Raw genomic sequence first — 26,931 nt, forward strand, 5'->3', positions numbered from 1 at the left:
TTGTGAAATAGACACTTTTTAAGGTTAAATCATTGATACAATTATTCTTGAAGGAGTTATGTTTGTATGAATAAGTGTACAAAGCAAATTAAAATACATATATGATAAGCATGTTGTATATTGTCAAGAAGGAGGTGCGACAGAGGGTTTACTAACAACCCTTTTTTATCGAGTACAATGAGAGGGTGTGTTCAGGTCAGTTTTCTTAAAGGAGCTAATTAGACTTATATTGATATTCAGCAGCTCTTCTGGGGGGGGGGGGGGGGGGATAGGGTAGATAACGGGATCAGCAGCTGCTCCTCCTCCAAGCTTCATAACCCTCACTGCTCTGCTCCGAGTGTGTGACACTGCTGAGACCGAGGTAAGAACACACTTTGATTCCTTATTCATCATGGCTGCTTTGATTTGGTCTGAAACTGTTTCAAAGCTTTCTCTGTTTTTGTTTAATTTTCGCAGCCATATTTGCAACCAATCGGGGATCTATTTTAGTTTGTATTTATTGTTTTCACATGTGCCATACTGGCTGTCTTTGTTGATCATTTAGAGAATCAAAAAAGATTGCATCTGCTTACTTGACTAATATGTTAAAAGACACCGGTTTGGACATGTTTAAAGTGTAAAGAAGAGTAAAAGCAAGAGAAGATGTTGTGATGGACAAAGAACTGATGTTGGACTGTCGTCATTTTATCAACGCTTGAGTTCATGCAGTATTATCTAAAGTAAAGCAGATGTGTCGATGAGGCAATCACTCACACACACACACACACAGCGTTGAAGTGCTTTATCCTTTGTTAGTGTCATAAGGTCCTCTCATGAATAATGGATTGTGGATGATCGTGCGTGTGTGTGTGTTATGTGATACGTGTAGAAAGCCCCGAGGGCCTCAGAGATGACGACTGGCTGTGTGAGGTCGACCCTGGAGCCTGAACATCGACTGATGACACAGGAGAGCAAACACTGTGAGCACAGAGCTAAATGACACAACATAGCCCAAAGTACAAAATAATTGAAACATTAAATCCTCATTAGAGATCTTTTTGTCCAATTTTCAAGGAATAAAATCCCCAGATTGTTTTTAATTGACATTGATTTGTACCTGAATGATATCTTCTCAGACAAGTCGGCGCTGGAGAGCCTGGTGGGCAGGAAGTCAGAGATGAAGGGCGATGAAGAGGAGGGGAAGGCTCTCTGCTCAGAGGACCAGGACGTCCAGAAGAAGAAACCTCGCAGGAAAGACACACCCGTCCTCAACTCTCCTCCATGCATACCAGGTCAGCACACTAACACAATATGAGTCCAGGTTTGTGACTCTCAGCTCCTTTCTCCTCAGATATCCCCTGTTGTCTCAGAGAAGAAACCTCTCCAACCAAACATCTGTGAAGTGTGTTTTGTTTTTTAGCTGACAACCTGTCTTCCTTTCTTCAGGAGTGAGACAGCTGAAGGCGGAGAAGCAGATGGTCCACTTAGAGGACGAGGAGAAGGACTTCAAGGATTAAAGCCTGGATTTCACCTCTATTTTCTTGTCAATAAATGTTTACAGTCTTATTAAATTTTGCCTTGGCCTTAAGATTTGTTTGTTTTTTACATTTTCTGGCACCAGAAGACCAGGACAATTTCAAAAAGTGCTATCTTCTCCCCTCTTAAATGGCTTTTATCACCTAACTGGAAGATACCACCTGCGTTGACGGGGGTAGCTAAACGGAGCAGACATCCAAATCACACAAAAATAATAAATGTACCATTAATACAAAATCTGTAGATTATTGTTAATCTATCTCTGGGCAGCCATCCATAGCAACCAGCACACCAATGATATCTTATGGACTTCAAAGCTGTCTCCTCCATCTTCCTTCATGTTAAAAGTACCCGGACTTAATGAGACACACCTGTTTGCGCTTTGCTTGATTGAGCACCTGGTCCACCAACAAAAAAAACTGAAACGTATAAAACAACCGAAACAGTGTATGTCTTTAAAACCACATGAATTGATAATGCATCAAGTAAACTAAAAGCAGTCAAACAACCGGTTCCTTTTTGGGAAGAGTGTCTAGTTACAAGGTAAGAAGACACCCTTTTTCACAATTTGAATTTAATTGAAAAGACACAATGAGGAAGCAAACATGTGGTGTAAAGTCATATGAAGATCTTTACAATTGTATTTAAAGACCGATAAAGAGTCGTTGGTTTGGTTCCGGTGCAAGAAGTATATTTCCCAAAGCCCTGTATTGAAGTAAAAGTAATAATATTTGCCTTTGCCCCTACTTGATTACATGTACTCTGTAGTACACCACTGCAGCTCAACACTTGAGAGAAAACTCAGATTTTAATCTCACTCTTAAATTTAAAAATATTTTTTGACTCTATCAGTTTTTTTTATATATATAAATAAATGTGCAGCATTTAAAGTATAATACTTACCACTCCTGTCCTCAGGTATGGCTTATGTCTCACTCTTTGACTGCTTTTTGCAGAAAGCACACAAACTGAACTCTGCGAGGGACTCACTGGTAATACTCTGATAAATGATAAGTTAAATGAGATTGTTTGAGACAATTCAGCAGTGCCTAAAAATAAACTGAGACTGAGTTAAATTACATTAAAGAACACGTTCATTTCTCCAGCGGGACAACAGAGGGAGAGAAGGGAAGGGAAAGCCTAATAAAAAATGTCTTTAAATGATCAAACATAGAAATAATGATTAAGGATAATAGGAAATTAAAATGTATTCAGCAAAAGTCATAGTTTGAAGGAGCATTTTCCAAAAAAAAGTGTTAAGTCCAAAAAAATTAGGAGCTGTAATTAAATTGAGAGACATCTAAAAGAGGGTGGGGTTAATACATCAACACATCAACAGTGACCTATACAAGATTAAAACTCAGCAGGAGATCTGCTGAAGTACAAGGCTATATGCAAATATTAACAAAGACCCATCATCATGTGGTAATATCTCACGATGTGACATCACGCTGATGCACTTTAAGTCACTTTCGGCGCCGCAGGGAGATACGCTGCAGTCTGCGGGCTTTCCCCCGGGCATCAATGGGCCGCATCTCCGTGACCTTTGACCTGACCAGCCGGTAGGAGCTGGCAGTGTAGCTCGGTCTCTTGCAGTAATGGATCAGACGACACTCAAGCTGAGGCACTACAGAGACAGCAACATGAGAGTTAGCAAGGAAACACGCTCCAGACTTTGAGCTGTGTGTTTTTAACAACTTCTTGCAACATCTGCAGCTTTTAAAAGTCTACAAAATCTCAGAGAACAGCCCATGTATCTTGGTTGACTCACATTTTTGTGTGTATTATTTGAATATGACAATAAAGAATGTATATAAAAAGAAACTGTAATTATACTCCACAGGGTTGCAAGTAACAACCCTGCATAGAAATCTGACTTCAGCAAGAGACTACAGAAGTATTATCAACAATATGTACTTGTATATGAAACCTTAATAGTGCAGGGAAGTCTTGTTCTGTGTGAAAGCTAGTGGTCGCGTGTGTACCATTGTTCTGCTGCTTCTCCGTGTGGCCTTCAGGTTTCTTCCTGTGTGTGCTCTGAGCTCCTGCACCTGAGTGGTTGTCTCCTCCCTCCTCTTTAGGTGTTGTCTCCCCCTGCTGTCTCTCCCCCTGCCCCCCCACATCTCTCTTCCTCTCTTCCTGTCCTGTGTTGGGACTCGACTGTTTCTCCTCTTCTGTGTCTTTCTCCAACAGGCCGTCCTCCTCTCCCTCCTTCTTGGTCTTTTCTTTCAGATCTACACGCACAAATACACCATTTAGAAATGAATACAATCATCGAGGAATTGATTGATATGACTTGAAATACATAAACAGATATCAATGTGTACTCAGTTCTGCCGTTGTCTAGTATACAGTTGAAATAGCCATTATTGAAACATATATTGGAGTAACAGATATTAAAAGATAATTGTAGATACCTTTGGCTGCCTGGGCCTTCCACGTCTCCCTGTTTTGCTGAATCTCCTGGTTCCATGTGACCTTGAAGCTCTTGAAGTCCACGGTGGTCAGAGAGCAGCTTCCCTCTGAGCCCGTGCTCTTCACACTGGACTTCACACTGGACTTCACACTGGACTGCTTTCCATCGCTGCAGACGATACTCTGGTCACTGTGGACAGAGTAAACAGGCATGGGCACACACAAAGAATCAGCCATGCACATAACACAAAGTGTAAGAGATCATGACTGTGGTGCTAATATTACAATATTTACCAACCTTACAGTAAGTGTTTGAGGGAGACAGAAATATCTTATCCTTCCTAGTCTAATGGCCCTACACTGACATCTAGTGTCCAAAATGTGTCTGACTTCAATGTTAAAGCAATATATTCATTTTTTTAAATTACATCTAAAGTGTGAGAAAGCATTTTTTTTCAGGATAATGTCAGTCTTTCTTATCGAACAACGTCAGTGCAAGGAGTGTCACTCAGAAAATGAGGGTCTTTTGTGTGTCACCTAGAGTGTCTTAATCCGTTCAACTCAGAGCGAGATGCTTCCTCGATAAGCGGTGACACAATCCTCTCGATCATTTCTGCCAGCACGGTGAAAGTTGGCTCCACGATGAAGTCGATGAATCCTGCAGGAAACAGAAGCCAAATCAACATTCATAGAATCAGGAACTCATTAGGATGCATCTGTATGTGTAGTGTTATTTGTATACCTTACCAATCTGGGACTGGGCCACCAAAGTGGATTTGCGGTCACAGAGAGGAGAGAAAGGTAGACCCAGCTCTGCTTCTTTATCACCCTGAAAACAAATCCAGAAACATCAACAACACATCACTATTTTGGATTTAACCTTTAGTGTCCTGTGTTGTGTCATTGTATGTCCTGTTACGTTGACTCAGTGGAAGCAACTCTTACTCTGAATATGTTTTGTTGATGCTGGCGGCCTTTGTTAGCCCATTTAAAATGCTAAATTAAGCTAAATGTGGGTGTCAGTCGGTGGGTACCTGTCTGAAGAACTCCTCCAGCAGGGATGTGGTCCAGCGGTGGTGGAGGTCCCAGCGTTTGGCGGGGTGGCTGATATCCGCAGTGTGCAGCAGCAGAGATAAGGCCTTCGGTTTGTCTATCCTGCAAATACAGTCAGTCAGTCAGTTCTATAAATGAACTGACAAGCTGCTGTGCAATATCTAAAGACAAGTACTTGATTGTGTAGCTGATGTTAAGCACGTAGCTTGATGAAGTTCTGCCTGGCTCTTGAAGTTTTGGTAAAGTCATGATGGCGCAAGAGGACAAGGCAGGTGATTACTAGAGGGTTACTCAGTAGGGTTTATCCTCTGGAGACCACTATTATTTTAAGCAGATTTCACGGCAGTAATGCTAGCACAGCTGAAAACCTGCCCCTCTTAACTGCTATGAATGATCACATCGAATGAGTCACAAATCGTCAGCCAACAAGTCCTGGCCTGTGTCGGTGTCTCTTGAGGTGAGGTGTGAAAACTCTCCTCTGATGCTGTCCAGGTACATTTTAATTGCTTTTGTCAGGTTGTGTGGTTTAGTTCAAATGAAATTATATAACAAAATGGTGATACAATATTACATAAATACACCAACAAACATCCATTATAACAATGACATAGTAATTATGAACAGTTGTATTCGTACTATGTTGCATTTAAACCATAGACTGTATATGATTTAGACATATAATCCAGGTTTGGCCAAAGAATATTTTTTCTCAGGTATGGGGAATTACTCAACTAGAGTAAAAATCATAATTCAGCTATAGTACCACTTCAACAATGATATTCACTTGCTACAGCACAACACCGCTATAGTCACAAGTAGTTATAATGGTGTTAAACCCATGTTTTGATAGTGTCAGCATCCCCACTAAGGTGTTTAAACCTTATTTAATGTCACCAAATCTGACTCCCCATAATGCAACCGTACTCACGTCTCCGGCTGCTGCAGGAAGCTCTTCATGGCCTTGATCTGCTGGAAGTGGCAGGACATGTCTGTGGCCAAAACCATCTCCACTACCAGCGTCCGCAGCTCTCTGGAGGATCGGATGAAAGGAAAACATCACAACAGCAAATGGATGGAAAGCCAAACAATACCTTGAATTGTGTTTGCTAGTTCTCCATGACGCAACATAAGACTCTTTACACTTATGATGAAACACCTTAAATTATGGCACATCACCCTCAGGTGTTATTTCTCACCTCCAGTCGTCTTTGGAAAGATTAGTGAAGATGTTCATTTCGTCTCCGGACTGCAGGAGTCGATAGGCGGCGCTGACGTGGTAGTTCTCCAGGACAGCTCGGTCATTGTACAACATGGCTGTGTCCGACCTGCAGAGCCCACACAGTTACTTACTGAAAAATGACCAGAGACCACAGATGGCAAAAGTACACACATCCTTTACTCAAGTAGAAGTACAGATACTCGTGTTTAAAAATACTCTGGTAAAAGTAGAAGTATTGACTAAACTTCTTTGCAAAAGTAAAGAAGTATGGGCTTTGAAATGTACTTCAGTAAAAAGTACCCATAGCTAGCAGCTGTTTTAAAGAGTACCTGACCTCCCTTTATATTAATAGAACAATAATGTCATTGTTAGCTAATGAATGTTTCCATGCTGAACAACGGCAACATGACAACGTTTCCATTGGTCCCTCTTCTTTAGAGAAGACCAGGAAATGATGGATACACGGATTGTGTTCAAATCAATAGGCGCGCAATGACTCTAAAGAATAATGATCACGCATCAAACACACATTCAGACTAAAGGAACCAGCCTGTTTGGAAAATGTAAGAAGTAGAAAGTACAGGTATTTGTGTTTAAAATGTAAGAAGCAGAAAGTACAGGTATTTGTGTTTAACATGTAAGAAGCAGAAAGTACAGGTATTTGAGTTCAACATGTAAGAAGTAGAAAGTACAGGTATTTGAGTTCAACATGTAAGAAGTAGAAAGTACAGGTATTTGTGTTCAACATGTAAGAAGTAGAAAGTACAGGTATTTGAGTTCAACATGTAAGAAGTAGGAAGTACAGGTATTTGTGTTCAACATGTAAGAAGTAGAAGGTACAGGTATTTGTGTTCAACATGTAAGAAGTAGAAAGTACAGGTATTTGTGTTCAACATGTAAGAAGTAGAAAGTACAGGTATTTGTGTTCAACATGTAAGAAGTAGAAAGTACAGGTATTTGTGTTCAACATGTAAGAAGTAGAAAGTACAGGTATTTGTGTTCAAAATGTAAGAAGTAGAAAGTAAAAAGTCGTCAGAAAAATAAGTAGTGGAGTAAGTACTGATACCAGATAAATGTTCTTAAGTACAGTAACAAAGTATTTGTACTCCACTACTTCCCACCTCTGCCAGAGACACAAATGATGCTGGGTGGAAGTTACCTGGTCTGAATATGGAAGTTATTGGTGGTCCCTGTGTGTTCAAAGTCATGGATGGCTGCTGCAAAAATTATGGCGAAGATCTCCAACTCAGTTAACCAGTGCTGAGAGAGAGAAACAGAGATTAGAGATAATATACTTTCTCAAGTGACGGAGGGAAGGACTTTTTGTTTTGAGTATTGAAAAGCTCTCTCTGCATTCCCTTCTTTAAAAAGTTTGCATCAACACGTACCACCATGCCAGTCTTGAGCAGCAGGTAGTGGATGGTCTGTGTTACATCAGCTGCATGCATCAGGTTGTGGTAAGGATTCTTGTATTTGCTGTAGCCTATCTCCAACGAGTCCACGAACGACATGAGGGCTGAAATAGGGACCTGCAAGAGAGGAGACGCAACAATAAAACACGACATTTGAACCACGTATGAGTAAATAAACTAGAACGATCACACGGAATCACCTATCTGTAGAATCTTAACTGTGCATTCATACCTTGAAACGATTGATCAGGTCGTATCTGGTGAGCAGCTCGTAGAAGACAAACTTCAGAGCGTGGTCTCCACTCGCCTCGTTCAGCTCAAACACATCGAAGGACCACATGTCCACGTGCTGGAGCAGATACACAAACAAGTTTATTTAACATATGTAGGTTAATGTTGTCCTTTTTTATCCTTTCACCATAAACAAAAACATACATGTACATAAACTCATGAATACCTTGATCACAGTGATGACGTTTGAGGGATAACTAAGACCAGCCAAGTTGGAGGTTCGTCGGTACATCCTGCCACACAGATATGACACATCGTCAAACACACTGACTAGTTGGTATTACTACTTCTTCTTTTGGTTCTGTTTTATTCAATCAAATGATTTCCTATCTCTTAAACATCCAAAAATGATTTAGAATTGGCTAAATAGATAAACCAAAATGCTTCCAATACCAAAATCCTGTCTAGTGTTCTATTCCCAGAGAAATTATAATAGAAGTAAACCAATCAGACCTCTCCACAAAGATGCCAGCCTGCACTGCGTGGACGATGCTTCTGAAGCGCGGCTTGTCTTCGTTGCGGCGCAGCATCAGGCCTCTCTGCCGGGTGAAGGTGGAGGCCAGCCAGTCCCGGACCTCTGAAGGCACCGTGTCCGACTGGATGTCACTCAGCTCGTCCTCCAGGTCCACAATCCGCCTGCAGGGAGACACACAAAGGCAATGACTCATGCAATGTACAATTATTTGCAGGTTACTTAAAAAGCTATCATTTGACTTGATGATTTATCTCGCTTTTTCTGCAGAGTGTAATTCAAAGCTGACTTCCATCGATTCAACTTTCTCTTCGTATGTAGAAAAATGGTAACTGCTATACAATAGGCACATTTGTAATGAATGCAGCAATAACCTAAGATTTAAGATTCAAAGTTGAGCTCACAGTATGTTTGGAGTCTAAGTGGTCAGTGTTGCTGGGCAACTGACACAGAAAGACTTGTTTTTGTACCTTTTTCAACAGTGTGAAGGATGTTGTTTTTGTACACGTTACAACTTCCATGACCCCTCTGAACTTTGCCTAAAAGTACTTTAAATCATCCTGGAGTCATGAGTTATATTAATACTGAAAGGGTGAGCTCGATGGTTTGTGTTAAAAGGTCTTGATATCTCCTCATCTAAGACACATACAACATATATTGGGTTATCATTATTATAGTAAATTATAGTAAATGCATACAGAATATAATCTTCTGAAAAGGACCATGCAGCATAACGACTACTTGGGTACTTTAGGTGCTCATATTTCTTTCGGGGCTTTACTTGTAATAAATAATTTGTACATAGTTTCTTTTGCTGCATTTACTTACATAATGAAGGTAAACAATCAGAATACTCCTTCCCAAACTGCTGAAAAGTCTAAGTTTCGACCGATCATAATAAGTCTTAGCGACATTCAAGAGAAGAATGTCAAAATTAAGTACTTTGTTTGACATGCAGTTAATGTTTTCGTATGGTTTCTTGCCTTGTTTCTTCAATGTAAAGCGATTCTAGGACTGAGGCAGCGTTCTCCAGGTTCTTCTTCAGGTCGGGCACAGAAGCCTCCCCCCTCTCCAGCTGCTTCACGAGACATCTCAACCTGCAACACACGCCGTCACACCATCAGCAACACACCTTTATATAAACAATGCCACATGCTTTAACTCCGAAAACCAGAAACCTTTCACGATAATCCGTTTTACCATAACATCGCTGAATACACTCTTCTGTTCTCCCTTCTGAAACTAGCCATTGTTTTCACTCTTAAATTAAAAGGCCTTTAAAATGGTAATATCTCCTCTAGGAACTCATTTCTAAAATAAATCTAGAGGCCACTTCTCACAAATAATTTAAACATATTTGTCGAGAGAATGTGTGCATCTTGAGAGTGGTTTTTATGATAAAACAGTAAAATCACGTAGAAGTTGTTATTATTTGTCTCACAAAGTTAATTTCACCACAAAGCAAAACACAGAACTGCTTTACAACTCCATGATATGCCAGTTGTAACATGCAGACTCAAACGGAAATCTGGTGTGTGTGTGTGTGTGTGTGTGTGTGTGTGTGTGTGTGTGTGTGTGTGTGTGTGTGTGTGTGTGTGTGTGTGTGTGTGTGTGTGTGTGTGTGTGTGTGTGTGTGTGTGTGTGTGTGTGTGTGGTCTAGCATTACTATACTTGTGGGGACCTAAATCTGTTTACATAGTCACGTGTGGGGACTGGCTTCCCTTATTACATTACATTACATTACATTACATTACATTTAGCTGACGCTTTTATCCAAAGCGACTTACAATAAGTACATTCGACCAGGAAGACACAACCTTGAAGAAAACAGAATCATAAAAGTACATCAGGTTTCATAGAGCCAAACATTTCAAGTGCTACTCAACTGGCTTTAGATAAGCCAGTCCTTTATTAGTATAAAGTGCTCTGTTAATAATTCTATCGCTCGAAGTGGAGTCGAAAGAGATGAGTTTTCAGTCTGCCCCGGAAGGTGTGTAAGCTATCTGCTGTCCTGATGTCAATGGGGAGCTCATTCCACCATCTTGGAGCCAGGATAGCAAACCCACGTGTTTTTGCTGATGGGAACTTGGGTCCCCCTCGCAGCGAGGGTGCAGCGAGTCGTTTGGCTGATGCAGAGCGTAGTGCACGCGCTGGGGTGTACGGTTTAACCATGTCCTGGATGTAGGAAGGGCCAGATCCATTCGCAGCATGGTAAGCAAGTACCATTGTCTTGAAGTGGATTCTAGCAGTTACCGGAAGCCAGTGGAGGGAGCGGAGGAGCGGAGTGGTGTGGGAACATTTAGGAAGGTTGAAGACCAGACGAGCCGCTGCATTCTGGATGAGCTGCAGAGGTCGGATGGCACATGCAGGTAGACCAGCCAGGAGGGAGTTGCAGTAGTCTAGGCGTGAGATGACGAGAGCCTGGACCAGAACCTGCGTCGCTTTCTGGGTCAGCTGGGGACGTATCTTCCTGATGTTGTAAAGCGTGTATCTGCAGCAGCGGGTTGTAGCAGCGATGTTTGCAGTGAAGGACAGGTTGTTATCTAGGATCACACCCAGATCCCTTATGGGGACAAATTGGAGGTCCCCATAAGGGAAATCATTAATTTTAGGGTGAAGACTTGGTTAGGTTTAGGATTAGGGTTAGGGTAAGGGTAAGGGTTAGGGTTAGGTTAAGGGTTAGGGTTAGGCATGTGTTGGTTATGGTTAAGGTTAGGATAAGTCTCCAGGAAATGCATGTAAGTCAATGTAATGTCCCCTGAAGTGATGTATACATGGTGTGTGTGTGTGTGTGTGTGTGTGTGTGTGTGTGTGTGTGTGTGGCCTAGCATTACTATACTTGTGGGGACCTAAATCTGTTTACATAGTCACGTGTGGGGACTCGCCTCCCTTATGAGGACAACATGGAGGTCCCCATGAGGGGAATCATTAATTTTAGGGTGAAGACTTGGTTAGGTTTAGGGTTAGGGTTAGGCATGTGTTGGTTATGGTTAAGGTTAGGATAAGTCTCCAGGAAATGCATGTAAGTCAATGTAATGTCCCCTGAAGTGATGTATACATTGTGTGTGTGTGTGTGTGTGTGTGTGTGTGTGTGTGTGTGTGTGTGTGTGTGTGTGTGTGTGTGTGTGTGTGTGTGTGTGTGTGTGTGTGTGTGGGAGAGAGAGACCTGATAGCAGTCCTCTCCATGGCGTCGGCAGAGTCAGGGACAGGCAGCTCGTCAGCCAGTATCTCCTCGGAGCTGCGCGGGTCGATCCCGATCCCTTTGGGTTCAGTGGAGCCGGCTTTGACAGCAGTGCAGAGTGCATTCTGGGACCGTGAGCCTGAACAGTTTTCATACAATCACTGATAATATATCTACACATATATTACACAATCCAGGACCATAACTTGAAATAGAAAGGGGACATCTTTGGTGAACTCACGTGCAAAGCGAGCCAGTGGATGTCGGGTGTTTTTTTCCGATCCCTCGTTAGCAACTGGAAAGATAAGAGACATTCTTTCATTTTAAATTCTCATTTGTTCTTTAAGTATGGTGTTTAAAGATCACAGCAACAACAAATTAAGTCATTAAAAAATCGCATATGCATAATAAAAATACAGTGTAAGTAAACAAACAACAATACGTAATAACAGGATAAATATAGAATGATCCAGGAGGACACCTGCCACTCCAACCAGAAAGGGCAAATATAGCAGGATTAGTGTGTGTGTGTGTGTGTGTGTGTGTGTGTGTGTGTGTGTGTGTGTGTGTGTGTGTGTGTGTGTGTGTGTGTGTGTGTGTCAAGTGATTGGGGAGGATGAGTGTATGGCTGGAATCAGGCAGAAAAGGAGGGAATACAGCAAATCCACTTAATTAGTGATAATGACTCCCTGAGCTCAGCACCCTAACAACTGACTGCACACACACATGCACGCACGCACGCACACGCACACACACACACACACACACACACACTTATTAGCACCAGTCAAAGTGATGTCACATTATGTCATCTCTTCTGGTTCCCATGGAGACAGCAGTCAGTAAACACAGACACACACACACTGTAAAATGACATGGCCTTCACAATTATATGTTTTTGTATTATATTATCTTCAACCGATGTAATGTGTAGACACTGTTTTCATATCGTGTGCCCGAAGTATCTCAAACAACTGCAGATCACGCTTGGATGTGGGAGTAATTTCAGTCTTTTCCGCCCAAATTAAAAAGTGTTTGATAAAATTCATTGTCCAACTTCCTGTCCTTGACCAGATACTGACAAGGATTTCTACACAAACAACTGTGCTGCATGCAATCTGACTGCAGTAAGCCTGAACAACACCTGGTGCACAAGCTCTTTGACTACAATGTTATGCAACTAGCCTAGCACTACCTGTAGACAGGGAAATGACACGTGAATGATTATTGCTTTTCTGTGCATACAACCCTGGACCACGGCTGTAAAGAGGCAATTAAGTCTACTACGAGACAGTTAATGAAGGGAAACCTGGAAAGATAACAAAAAATGAGGAGCATTGATGAGTTTTAACACTGAGGATGGGTTCAGTTGGATGGAGTTTGGTTAGAGTTCTCTTTTGGGCTGCTTTGAGCATGGGCTCTGTCATGTGGGAACAGGAAAGGGCCAAACACAAACTATTTACACAGAGTTGGTGAAACACTTTTGTCTTAAATATCAATGTAAACTGGAGGATTAAGATTTTATTTTGATTAGAAATAAGGAGCCAGAAGCAGTAGAGGATGTACACCATTGAATACACACAAAGGACTCTAAAGGGCCTCACGGGCTGATTCACAAGTAACTGTATATTCATACAACATCAAATTAAAAGAGGTAATTTTATGGATAAGGATAAAGTAGAAATATTAGTGATTTTGTTAAAGCTGTCAGTACAAAAGAATATTTCTTTCTCTTGAGTGACATGCGACATACAAAGAAAATTGCACTGAGAGTGAGCACCTGCAATACCATAAGCGTTAAGTAAAGAACACCACCTGTTCAGCAACACACACACACACACACACACACACACACACACACACACACACACACACACACACACACACACACACACACACACACACACACACACACACACACACACACACACACACACACACACACACCACACACACACACACACACACACACACACACACACACACACACACACACACACACACACACACACACACACACACACACACACACACACACTGTAACAAGGAGTCTCTTACCGATGGTGAAGCTGAATCCATCAATGCTGAAAGTGGCACTCCGACACTTTTTGATCCCTTGTTTTTTAGATGTTGGTTGTGTCATCGTGGCTCTTAGTGTGTGCTGCTCTGCTCTCTCGCTGGCTGTGTGTTCAGAGGATGTTTCCCAGGAGAGGCTGAACAGGAGGCTGTTCCCTCTGCTGGCTGTAACCCTGGCAGTGCTCGTAGTCCCGCTGGAGGCTGACGGTGCTGCAGAGCTGTGAGCTGCTGTGTTCAGGAGGAATGCTGGCCTCCTCCGCCCCTCCTCCTCCTCCTCCTCCTCCTCCCTGCTCTTCATCTCTCAAGGCCACTGTGATCCTGCAACAGCACCTACAATGGCAACTCTCTCCAGTTTCTCTCTTTAATATATGTATTGGTGCATTTCCTGTAGAACACTTCTAATATGGCCTGCATTTTGTTGTACATTTTATCTCGTGAACACTGGATCTCGTGTAGAACAACTTGTACAGATGTGTTCTTTTGTGCCATGTAGGAACTATGAAAGAGAGTGTGTGGCCATGACCATTTTTTTCTCACACTCAGAATAAGGTACAAAGGAATTCTCGAGTATCCCTGACCTATTGTACAATCATTTACAGATGGTTTGCTTTTATCTACAGGGGAAAAACATTCATTTCACAAGAAATCCTAATGCTGTCATCTGAATACAACTCACCCTTGTATCGTCGTCATCATGGCTGCCAGATTACTGGGAGATTTGGGGGATTTTATGTCTGTTATCGGCATATTTCGGCACAAACCTGAACTCTGCATTACCTCAAGTCTGTCATTTTGTTAAATGAGGTGTTCCTGTACTCCAAGACTCAGAAAAATGCTTTATTGAGACAGATGTAAGATGGACACAATAGCCAAAGTGTCAATGTAATTTAAAAATCACAATTGTTGTGAGGCACCAGCTTTAAAATGAGGTTGTCAGAGTTAAAAATGTTGTTGAAAGTCATGCAGATGTTTCAGTAGTGTAAACATTTATTGAGCAAACGTACTGAACACATCCTCAACAAGCTGATTGGAAGAAGTGAAGATGATGTTACTCTTGTCGGGGATGATTGATTCCAGGAAAAGAAAACAGTTTGCCTGATTGAGTCCCGATAAAGGACTGACGGTCATTGTAGCCTTCAGCAGGGTCAAGTTATAGAAGACCACACCGTTAAATGAGAGCAGGGACATCTGATAGGGCTGGGAAGAATATGAGATGCCTCAGAAGCTTGGACGTTAGAAGATGAGTGCAGTCCTTATGAGGGTTAATAAAGGATGCAATCTTATTATATTTCAGTAGAGCAATAAGTCATTAGAACTGACTTGATAACAGTGTGCTTGGGTAGTTTTTAAAAAGTCGACTGATAGAGGAAAAATACACTGGATGGATATATGATATTGTACGCTTTCTGTCAGTGCTCAGCCATGAGTGAAACACAGCAGACTGTTCAGAGCTGACAGGGTGGAGGAGTGTAACTGTGATCACTCCGCTTCATCATTACTCCTTCCAGTTACTGAGGTATAAAAGTGAGACGGGTTGTGACATGCCGTCTTTTGTTGAGACACGGCTGTCAAGTGTTACACACACACACATGCCATAACACACAAGGGTTGAGCAGCCAAGCAGAAAGGAAGCAGCGTGTTCTCCTGGGAGCATAGCGGGTGGAAGAAGCTGAATAAAAAGTTCCTTCCTAATTTATTTGGTCAAGAAGGAGCTTTTTATTTCAAAGAAGTGGGAAGTGAAAAAGCAATAGAACTAATAGTTTCTGTGTAAAACAAGTATATCTGCAGCCTCTCTTCCTGGCTCGTCCTCTGAAGTTAATTGAATTTCCTTTTTAGAAAAGCACATGACCGTCCTGTGATTTGATGTCTCTTGGTCATCTGAGCTGTTGTCAGTGTGAGGATTACATCCCGGCTGAACTTTACTGAGGAAGTTTGAAGCAAAAATGAATCCATCCCGGTGGTTTTTTGCAGTTTTCCTGACAGTTGGTGCCTCTGAGCTTTGCTGTGCCGGACCTTTCCATGCCCAGTGCAAAGTGGATTGGTATGCTTTTTTCTCTGTTGTACATACTTTATAGATGTTGGGTTTTCATAACAAAAACCGACCAATATTGCATAATTCTGTACACATCTCTAGTATTCTGGCGAATGTCTATCTAATTTTGAAATGATTGCCCTATTTCTGTCAGAACTTGAATTCAATTTAATGTTTCACATCCAGAGCATTTGTAATGATATGTAAAATTATGATAGGGTTAGAAAATCTAAAACAAGTAAAAGTAAAGTCCATCAGGATTTGGCAGAGGTCCTCAAACTATAGACTATAGTTGCTTGTTGCTATTTTTGCAGCCAGTTTGTCCATTGGGTGGCACTACAGGGAAGGCCATGAGGTAAAACTTAATTTAGGATGCAGCCAGCAATATTCACAGCAATCTTCCCATTAGTTGTTAATATTTCCTGTGTGCGACTGGAAGTTGTGGCCTGCCAAAGGCATTTGAGAATTGCCAGGAAATGTCATCTGATGAGCAGAAAACACAAATAATGATATAATTATAAAGGAAAGACACAAACAGATTCAAGAAAATCAGTATGTGTACAATTCTTTCCTCAATCAACTCCTCTCTGACACAATACACTTCACAAAGGTTAGATTTCCAATTGTGTTAGACAGCATTATATTTTAAATGTATTTTCATTTCTATACCAACTGAATATTCTTAGACAATTCTTGTTTTTGGAGTCAGAACAAATCTGTATGCATTTGGGAATATGTTGGGATTGGGAAAGAACATGTGATCTTCTTATCATCTTAATATGTTCATCTTATTAGCTGTAATTAACTTAACCAGCCAGTCAAACCACAGAGCAGGACACTGAGATGCCATTTATATTGTGAGCGGGAAATCTCCTTCTTCTGAGCTCAATCATGTGACTGAACTACGACAGTGTCTTCTTTTTCTCTGAATTTCTATCTTTATTTCAATTGTGTGTGTTTAATACAAATAAAATACAGATCATTACAAAAGAACAATGGAGACATTATGCTTAACACCAAAAAAGGTTAGTACTGTTTTCATCTAAATAATGCGGTAAAATGAGTATGCATTTCAAAGGCGTCATTATTAAGACAGCAAAAAGTGATATAATTGAGTCCAAAACAACAGTGACAGCTAGTTTCCACTAGATGGCACCATTTTGTTTACAACCCCAGCTTCAGTTGTTTCTCAGAACCAGAGCTCAGATGAAGGTAAATGCACATTTAGTGGCTTGTTTTTCTCATACAGGTACTTTGGGATACCGTGTCTAAAGGTTTATGAGGCCTTGGTCTCACAGATTCAGAAGTGGAGAACCATGGCCGGCTGCACCTTGGGAGGACAGAAGTGCCTGTATAAGGTGAGTGTGAGTGTGTGTGTGTGTGTGTGTGTGTGTGTGTGTGTGTGTGTGTGTGTGTGTGTGTGAGTGTGTGTGTGTGCGTGCCTATATGTTTTGCTGTACTTATGAGGACAACGTATTAAGAAACAACTTATTTTGTCAGGACCTTTCTGACATTTGTGCTTTTGATTAAAATATCTGTACAACTAGTCACTAATGGAATTGAAATGGAATGACTTTGGTGATCCACTGACTCTTTCTCTTAATATTAAAACATTTTGGGAAATATCTCAACATTTTGTGATGCTTTGAATTTTCCTCCAGTGCCAACAGCAAGTTTTTAAGTGATCAAAATATATCCAAAACTTGACCCCAGTGAAATTAGGTACACATATGAGCAGGAGAATGTGATGCAAAAGGAAATAATAAAAACTTGAAACAAATGAAAGGGGTTTTAGGTTTTTGAAAAGTCTGTTGTTTGCCCTATGTCTGGGATAACACGTGGTCTGAACCGTCTGAACACAAATTCAATGCCATGCCTAATCTGGACTGGGCCACCCATTCAACACCAAACAACCCGTTTATTTGGTGCAAGATACACGTAAAAGAAAATTGCATAACGACTGTGACTTCCTCAGCGTTTGTAGATTGTTTGTCTTGTTGTATTCTTTCAACTTTGTACCCCACCATTTGGTAAATCAGATGTAGCAAATACTTTGTTCTGTGTTTTCTACACGAAAGAAAGTCAATTTAATGAAACAATTAAAGTCTTTAAATATGAATTGTTGTCTTTGCAGCTGCAGTCTGCCTCTGTCCACTTCATTGCAGCCAAACACATCACTCCCTTCAAGAGGTCTGTGGACGACATCAACTTCCGGCTGGTCCCCTTTCACTTCTTCACCTGCTGTCACGTTTCGGTAGGTTTTCGCTCTCAGATTATTTATTATCTTAAAGTATCTGAAAACCAAACTAGCAAACTGTTTATCATGATTCCTATAGTCCTATAAAGTTCACTTTCTCTTCTCTCTCCTCATATTTCTTTACCTCTCTTGGTTTGTATTCTCATCTGTTTCCTCTCTGTCTCAGCCCGTTTTCCTTTCTTGGTATCTGTCCTTATTCCCATTCCTGCCTGAATCATGATTATGTGCAGCCTTGTTGTTTATTGTAGTTGTGACTTTGTTGTAACTTTGTTTGTAGGCTATGTCTGTTTCTGAGACCTGGTACGCCATGAAAGACCACGGCACCAACTACTGCAACCTCTACAACCTCATAGAAGGTAGGACCATGCACTGGCCAGCAGTATTACTCATTATATATCGGAAAAAATGGTTTTACACAATATTAGACGCCTCTCATACCTGTCTGTCTTGTCATTGGTTGTCAACAGGAAGCGGTCTGACTGAAGCCAGAGGTTACAGGGAGGTCACCAGTGACTTCCTGTGCACCCAACGCTACTCTGCTAACTGCACGGTCTACTGACAAGAGTAATCACTTACAATTTAGAAGTTTTGATTTAATTCTTAATTTTGGATGCCTTTCTTTTTCATTGCCTGCTTTAACTGTTGTATTTGGGGACACATTTTTCTGATAACTGATTATACATAATCACTTGATTGATAGGTTATTCAGTTAAATCTAAAAGCATGAATAGAGTAACTAATGATGTATTAATTTGACTCAGGTATAACAGTAATTACAAAGTACAGGCAGTTTATTCTTATGTAGCAGGAGCATTTAATAAACATAATAAAATGTAATGTTTAAGGGACATCCATTCAAGTTAGGTTTTCTGATTCCTGTACTTTTAAGGTTTTCTGATTCCTGTACTTTTATGAGTTTCTGAACTGTCAAAAACGTGTATCTCTTTTGCTTGTTCTCCAGCCAACTGGATTGGATTGTTATTGTTTGGCACTGTTTTAAACCTTTATTTTGTTAAATAAATTGTTCTTATTATTTCCCACCAACGTGTTCAACAATCAAATCAGTCAGTTTTCCTGGCTCATGACCTCCAACTCACCACATCATATTTCCAAGGCTGTGCTGTGGCTCCTGCCTGTCTAACAGCCAAATAAAGACGGAAACATCGTTTTGGTTCTGAAGTCACCGGTTGAGATTTTGATGATGTCCTTTGTCTTTCTTGTTTGTTCTTGGCCTTTGGTAAAAACAAGATCGAAAAAAGAAAACGGCGCACATCAACAGAGAGCCTCTCGGGTGTGAATATAGCTGTGGATACCGCTCAGAGGTGAGTCACAGTCTGACGAGGGGCATCATTCTTTCTGACACCTAAACCAGTTTTCGCTCTTTAAAATGATGGTGGAGTGAGTAGGGCGGAGGGAGCCACCAGGAGAAATACACCCTTAGCTGCATGTGGATTGCAGGGCAGCTTTTATTAAGGGAGCAATATGCTCAGCTGGGCTTAGCCATCCATCACTAAGACCTGCACCCCCCACCCCCCCCTCCTCACTTTGTGGCTGGAGCACGTGGACTTTGGTGTCTCTTTTCTCAGGGCTGAACAACTGACTGGCAGGTGAAGTGAAGCAAAAGGGGCTCGCAGTGCCTACTGACTTCCAAAAGGTTCTCAATGCATTCTGGAAACACTCTCTAAACATCCAGTCAAATTCTGGTACTGGATCATTCAGGAAATGGTCAGTTCGCTGCTCAGTGAAGCAGAGAACTGTCTGAGGCACACCCAGAGAGAGCACGACTGTGTGGCATTTCACCCGTCTTGTCCCTCAAAATGTCGGCTGGTGCCCAACATGAAATTTCAATCAGACGTTTTCTACATTTTCGGTCATTTACTGAGTTTGACTAATGTTCCTAAATTGTTATATTCCTCTACTTTAAAAGGTTCCTTTGATAAAACTGAGATCTTTGTCTAATAACTAACTGTGCTCATCAGACTTACATTGGGAGAGGGCAGTGGTAGGTCTGACTTCAAAATAGCTTTGGCTTTCAGAAATCATTTTTAATTGACAGTTTTCTGTCCGGCTGACATGTTTTATCTGCCCCTTCTGTCTCCGCATGTGAATGCATTTCACTCCACCCCAATCTGTCCAATCTGAGGGATACTTTGCATGCGACAGGCATACTGCGCATGTCAATATTGTTTATTCAAGAGTAAAATTCATACTGTTTCAATATGTCAGTGGTATTGCTGCATGTGTTTTGTTTGGTTTTTGAGGATGAGGACAGAGAACTGCCCAAAAACTACACCCCCATCCACACAAACACTCCCTCCACCTCTCCCCCTTTTTTTTGTTGCTCTTTCTCTGTCTTTCCATCTCTCTGCCTCACTCTCCACTTTCCTCTGTCTCTCTTTAGTTCAAAGGCTGCCAAATCCTTCCCAAACCAATTAGAGTGTATGTAAGGTCCTCAGGGGCCCCCCGCGGTGACAGTGCAGGGTACGGAGTGGCAAGGGGTCTGAGGAGGCAATCACAGTCTGCAGTATTCAACAATATCAGGGAGGAACAATAATAGCAGGCCATAAATCAGCCCTGGAACAGTGAATAGACATTGATATGGGAAGACGAGAATAGTGGCTGTTGAAGGAGCAGAACACCCACAGAGAAACACAAAATCAGAGGCCACACAAGATGTATACAAGCGTGCATGTTCAGGCTTGATTTGTCAATCAGTTAAATGTTAGGGTAAGGGTTAGAGAAATGACTTACAATTAATGCAATGTTATATAATGCAATGATACCCCTTGCTATAAGAAGCAAGAGGTAAAGGTGTAATGTCACACAGCTTACTACATTTTCTTGATTTTAAAGGGTTTAACACATTTATCAAAGCACTTTGAACCAACTGACAGTCGCCTGACATTGTTAATAAGAAAATTGATGTCACTTTTACTATACCCAAATAATAATGTAGCATTCAAAAGTCGTGGCAAGATTTATTGTTGGATGGATACGCGAGAATAGAGCTTACACTAGTCACTAACTATGCAAGGCAGATGCTAAATCAGGGCCGGCCCGTAGCACTGGCGTTATAGATGTTCGCCTAGGGCGCCAGATCTGGGGAGGCGCTGCGCTGGCAGCTCTGGGAGGGAAAAAAACATTTTTGACCGTTTGATTGATTGAAAAGTTTATTAACAGCTTGTATATTGGGTACAGTACAGTACAGCTCAAAACATACAATTGTTAAGGGGATGCAGACCAGAGAAAGACTTTCGTCTTGTTTACATCAGGGTCCAACATTTCCAATTCATCATGTCATTTAAGACATATAAGACATATTTGACATACAGATGGCTTATTTACAATTTACATACAGGTGGTTTTTTACATACAGATTGCTTGTTTACAATTTTCATTTTAGATTTCGTTCTAATACATCCTAACCGGACATTTAAGACATACCAAGTCTACAGATATACAGTTAGTAACAGAGTCTAAAATGCGAGTATATACATAGATGGGGGGGGGGGAAGCTGTCCATTGAACGACAGGTTGAGATTTGTACCATTACCGGGGCCAGTTTTGCAATGCTCTCCCCCGAAGGTGCTCTTTAAGAGAGGTTTTGAAGGTAAGTATAGTTTTACTTTCTTTTACAGTTGTGGGAAGAGCGTTCCACCTTGATGTGGCATAATTGCGAAACGTGTATTCCCCCTTTTTTGTGCCAAATCTGGGTTTCACATGATTTGTGGAGCTCCCTCTGGTGTTATGATCATGGTATTCCTTGACCTTTGGGAAGAATTTTGACATGTACATGGGTACCATAGAGGTTGTAGTGGATCTTGTAGACCAGGCCCATTGCAAGTAGCTGTACTCTGTCGTCTACTCTAAGCCATCCTAGGTTGTCAAAGTGGGCAGAGGTGAGGTGGGTTCTAGATGAAAGGTCAAGCAGTAGTCTGACCAGTTTATTTTGCGATGTTTGAAGTTTTATTTTTAGCGCCTTGGAGGTGCTATGGTACCATGACGTGCAAGCATAGTCATAGTACCCTTGAATGAGTGCTCCTGCCAGAGTTTTCAGGGTGTTTTTGTTTACCAGAGAGGAGATCCGGTATCGGAATCTAGTTCTTTGAATTACTTTTTTTATTACATTGGATGCCATTTTGTCACAGGAGAGGTTTGCCTCAAGAATAGATCCTAGGTATGTAATTTCCTTCTTACTTGTGACAATAATGTCACCCACTGCAACTGAGAAGTCGTCGGATTTGCTGAGATTATGTTTCGAACCGAAGAGAATGGACTCTGTTTTACCCAGGTGTAATGATAATTTATTATTGGCGAGCCAGGTGCAGATTCTGCCGAGCTCGGAGCTGAGGGTTTTTTCAACCTGCAATCTGCTCCTGTCAGAGACCAGCAGGGCTGAGTCGTCCGCGAACAGGAACAAGTTGCAGTCACATGCTGATGACATGTCATTTACATAAATTAGGAACAGTAACGGACCTAATATGCTTCCTTGTGGAACACCACAGCTCACTGGGAGGGGGGGGGACAGAGTACCGTTTACCTCCACCATCTGTTCTCTCCCCTCCAGGTAGGATTGCATCCAGCTCACCGATAGTTTATCAAAACCAATTGCTTTTAGCTTGTCAATCAGAATGGGGTGATTGACAGTGTCGAAAGCCTTTTGTAGGTCCAGCACCACCATGCCGCAGTACTTGCCCTCGTCCACCTCTTGTTTGATGTGGTCGCTCAAATAAAGAAGGCATGTGTCAGTGGAGTGGGATGTTCTAAAGCCAGATTGAAATTCATAGATTAGTTTCTTTTCCGCGAGGGTACTTTTCGACCTGTTCATATACTATTTTTTCCATGACTTTCGAGATGGAGGTAAGTATAGAAACAGGGCGGTAGTTGCCTGGGTCCAATTTGCTGCCCTTTTTGTGCAGGGGGTTACTCTTGCCATTTTGAGGTTAATTATGTGAGCTATGACTGGTGAGATGGCGGTTGCTGTGTCTCTGAGGAATTTGGAGGGGATATTATCGTGGCCAGTGGCCTTGTTAGGTTGGAGGGCGCTCAGTTTAATGAGTACCTCTGCTGTTGTTACCCTTGCTAGACTGAAATCCTCTTTGCGTACCCCTAGGTTTTTGTAGTAGGTCATGATGTGATCTACTCCAAAAAGCCCTGAGTGGGAGGGTAATTTATTTACAAGAGTTGTGGCTATGTTTGTGAAAAAAATGTTCAAGTACTTGGCCACATCCAGTTTGTCTGTGATGAGCCTGTTATCTGTCTTTATGTTTAAGTTCGAAAAGCTGGTTATTGAGTAATTTCCAAAGTTCACAGGGTTTATTTTTGTTTTCCTCAGTTTTGACATTGATGTATTGGTGCTCATCCTAATTTTCGGCCTTGATGTAACAATATTCATAATTAAGTAAATGTAACACCCTTTTCACCCCGGTTACACTTTTCATTAGCCCTGTACGATGGGCGCTGTAAGTGATGAAAATGGGGGATGTTGGCTTATCTGGCGCCCGCAGCTCACAGCCAAAGTGCGAGTGAGCGTGGGAGCGAGGGAGGGTGCACCGGTTCCGGCGCTGTTGTTATTAGCATCTGGTGCTAGCTGCTCTAACGGATATAAGAAGAAGATGTTTCTACAATAATGTGGAGGGAGAGTCCTCTCCAGTCAGACTGAGAGGCTGATAACTACAGCTCAGTGAGGTAAAGGACTCTGAGTGTTTAGATAGTTCACTTTAGTCTAAGTTATCTCAGTGGGTCTCAAACGTTTTGGTCACAATTTATGTAAACACATATTTCCAAGGCACTCCTTTATAATTATTGGGATAAATAAAAACAGGTTTGAAATCATTTCAATGTATACTATAGGACAGTAAACCAAAAATATTGTTTAAAACTGGAGAGATAAAAAAATGCGCATAAATAATAAATAGGTAAAATAAGATATGAATGAACAACAAAAATAAAATAACTTACATTTATTTGTTATTGGCTATGGTAGGTTATTGGTTATGTTCACATACTTATTTGATTATTAAAATGTAAACCGATCTTTTTCATATGGGTGTTTAGAGTTGTACCCCCCTAGATATAGTAGTAATTATGCTCAAAGTGCACCAGATTGAAGCATTTTACTTGCGCCAGCTAAAATCTCGCCTAGGGCAGCAAATTGTCTAGAGCCTGCCCTGTGCTAAATGTTGACCAGCGATCCTTAATCTGTTGAGGGTTGAATACAATTTTCACCTGTTTGGTTTTCATGCAACATACCAAAAAAAGAAATGAAGAAGATTGAAGAAGATTCAACTTATTGTCATTACGTAGTACAGGTACTATGTAACAAAACGGTTTCTCTGCATTTAACCCATCCTAGTGTTAGGAGCAGTGGGCTGCCATTATGTACGGCGCCCGGGGAGCCGTGTAGGGAACGGTGCCTTGCTCAGGGACACCTCGGTAGCACTTGGTCTTTCCGGGACTTGAACTGGTGACCTTCCAGTTGCCAAGCCAAGTCCCTATGGACTTCGCCACCACCGCCAAATGGCAACAGAATAACATCTGGCAACAATGTTTACCCTACCCTACCATACCAACTGTGAGTGAGTTAAAAGATGATTAACTGTTGAACTTCCAAAGGTTCATTCCTCCAACAAGAACACTTCTTCTGGAGGTGTGTTCAGTCAGCGTAAATATAGATAAATTGTGAAATTGAATATCTGTTCATTATTCAGCCGTCCATTAACAGGCTCCCTGCAGCACTGCTCTCTGATCCATCACTCAAGCCTCCACCAGCTCATTAATCCTGACAGAACATGAGCTCAGCAAGGAGGAAGAGAGGGGTGAAGTTCCACTTTGACCTACTGACAGCCTCACAGCAGGATCACTGTACTGTTGGTGTGTGTTCCTGAATGAAAGTTCTCCCTTGAATTAGTTTCATGTGCAACTTTTCCGCATCAGTGATTTGTGCTCAGTGCCAGCTTTAAGTGTCAATGGAGGATGTAGGGGGACATTAATAAGTAGCAGTGAAATGTGACTGTTTTCTGTTATGAGTAGCATCATGTTTTATAGTGTTAGATGTCAACATGTTTTCATAATGAACCATGACATGGATCTTTACCTCACCTTAACCTTTTGAAGATGGACGTGGTCTCACCCACTGGTTTCTGGACTTCCGTTTTGAAGCCTTGAGTTTGGCAACGCCCATCTTGGTTGTTAGCTGTCGCCATCATGGTTTATTGGAGCCAGAAGTCGAACAAAAGAGAGGGTTAAGAAAAGTACAACCAAACACGAACAAATTGTTCAATTTTACTTCCATGAACTAAAACAAAACATTGTGGGGAGGGCTCTATCACGAAAATCACGTGCAACCCAACAGAAATGTTCAACAGAAAAGTACCTTCAATCAGTAGAGGCAAGGCAAAACAAAAATAACAAAACTCTCTCTAGGAAAATCCTGACACTCCCACAAATGATAACAACTAACAGATGACCAGAACTTAAAAACATGCAAGACTAATCACAAAGACAAGGTGGGGAGGGAAGTGAAAACTCAAAGGCACCAGGTGATCATAATCAGGTAATCAAACAGGAGGGAAAACACAGAGACAGGAAGTAAAAACAGACACGGGGGTTGATGGCTTTTCAAAAATAAAACAGGAAACTGGTGTGACGGATGGTGATAATATAAGGATTGAGTATGAATCAAAAAAATGAATAGGATATACTTGGTTTAGTCATAATACAATGGATCAGACTCAGTTTGATACGTGAAATAAATACCAAGAGTAATCCCCTACTTATCCATATTGTTGAGATCTTCATAGTATGTTGAATACTTAAAACGAAAGTTAATTATAATGAAGTATAATAATCAATTATATTCTTGTATAACTCACAATGAAAATGTTTCCTATGTTGTGTTTTTCTATATTTACACTACAAACAAAGTGGTTTGTTAAGTTGAGTGTAAGGCCTATAATGGTTTATGGGTGTCACTGACAAGGGAGAAGGCCGTTTCTTCCCTCTCCCCTCACAGCAGTAGACAGGGAGGGGGGCTCCTGACTAATAATATTTTGCAAGTCCTTTGTCCTTTTTACACAAACATGGGAAGGTGTGTCTTATAATAACTCTTACATGGCGCCCAACATGGGGCAAGAGTCGGGAGGTTCTGATAATTTATTCCGGGAAATTACTCAGACCTACTAATTGACCTAACAGAAGTTATTGAGTCTATGTAAGTTTACTGCTTGGCTCAGATCCCCCAACGTCAGCAAGATCTCACCTCTATTAATTCCTGAAGAACCAGGTTCAATTAACTGCTGTTTCAATTCAGACAACTCTCTTAAATCTGTTTAAGCGATCCCGAAGGATTTTGATATCAGTAAATTAGGTGTGGCCCTACCTAAGTGTGAGTGTGGCAGGGTGCAATCTTACCTTTGAAGCAGGAGAGGAGAGCGCTGATGTCTTTTAAGTTGTCCCAATCCAAAAGGTGGGATCAGTTTATTTGAAGAAAAATAGGTCCAAACTAATACAGGGTTTTTACCTTCTCTCTTTACAACATTATAATCATACTAAACCCATGCTGTGATCATGTTCTAATATGAAACTTTAATTCACAGCTTTACATTTATTACCAAAATTGTAATTTCAACTGCCCAATTCAGTTGTGATTTTTAAATCTCCCGATAGAATTTAGAGACATTACCTCATAAATGACCGGTGATAATAAAAAGCACATTCAAACTTTCATTTTCACGATATAAATTCACATCAATTCCATACTTTTTTTCCGACACAGATGGCGGGTAGGCCTACTAACATTCAAAAACCCATACCTATCCGCATGAATTCGGAGGAAGATTCCTCACAGCTGGCGGGCCTAATATTCACAAACACATCAGATATCTAATCATTCCACTAATTTCACAAAGTAATTCACTCAGCATTCAACCAAGACATTTGAGAGATATTTACCAAGTCTGAGAGAACCTTACCGAGAGCTATTAACCCAGCTCTGAAGCTCTCCCTCT

The 26,931-nt window shown here is 41.3% G+C and overlaps 3 protein-coding genes across 3 annotated transcripts; 2 read left to right on the forward strand and 1 right to left on the reverse strand.

The window, feature by feature from the left end:
- The first annotated feature begins 320 nt into the window (after window positions 1-320).
- On the forward strand, window positions 321-1,567 carry ppp1r17 (protein phosphatase 1 regulatory subunit 17). Its single transcript, XM_034210713.1, has 4 exons — window positions 321-361; window positions 869-959; window positions 1,116-1,271; window positions 1,426-1,567. Exons 2-4 carry the CDS (start codon window positions 890-892, stop codon window positions 1,494-1,496), a joined length of 297 nt encoding a protein of 98 aa, XP_034066604.1. The 5' UTR covers window positions 321-361; window positions 869-889; the 3' UTR covers window positions 1,497-1,567.
- Window positions 1,568-2,118: 551 nt separating this feature from the next.
- pde1ca (phosphodiesterase 1C, calmodulin-dependent a) lies at window positions 2,119-13,701 on the reverse strand. The gene is made up of 17 exons (XM_034210731.1): window positions 13,617-13,701; window positions 11,800-11,853; window positions 11,544-11,697; window positions 9,361-9,474; window positions 8,359-8,541; window positions 8,072-8,138; window positions 7,847-7,963; window positions 7,591-7,731; window positions 7,362-7,462; window positions 6,180-6,308; window positions 5,912-6,013; window positions 4,965-5,085; window positions 4,678-4,759; window positions 4,468-4,588; window positions 3,933-4,120; window positions 3,501-3,749; window positions 2,119-3,142 (listed from the first exon to the last, which is right to left on the reverse strand). Exons 1-17 carry the CDS (start codon window positions 13,699-13,701, stop codon window positions 2,982-2,984), a joined length of 2,169 nt encoding a protein of 722 aa, XP_034066622.1. The 3' UTR covers window positions 2,119-2,981.
- Window positions 13,702-16,906: 3,205 nt separating this feature from the next.
- Window positions 16,907-18,967, forward strand: LOC117542844. Its single transcript, XM_034210714.1, has 4 exons — window positions 16,907-17,024; window positions 17,801-17,920; window positions 18,201-18,279; window positions 18,391-18,967. The coding sequence occupies exons 1-4, from the start codon at window positions 16,983-16,985 to the stop codon at window positions 18,480-18,482; spliced, it is 333 nt and encodes a 110-aa protein (XP_034066605.1). The 5' UTR covers window positions 16,907-16,982; the 3' UTR covers window positions 18,483-18,967.
- Window positions 18,968-26,931: the final 7,964 nt, after the last annotated feature.

The sequence above is a fragment of the Gymnodraco acuticeps genome, unplaced genomic scaffold (genome assembly GCF_902827175.1).
Source record: "Gymnodraco acuticeps unplaced genomic scaffold, fGymAcu1.1, whole genome shotgun sequence".
Taxonomy (NCBI): domain Eukaryota; kingdom Metazoa; phylum Chordata; class Actinopteri; order Perciformes; family Bathydraconidae; genus Gymnodraco; species Gymnodraco acuticeps.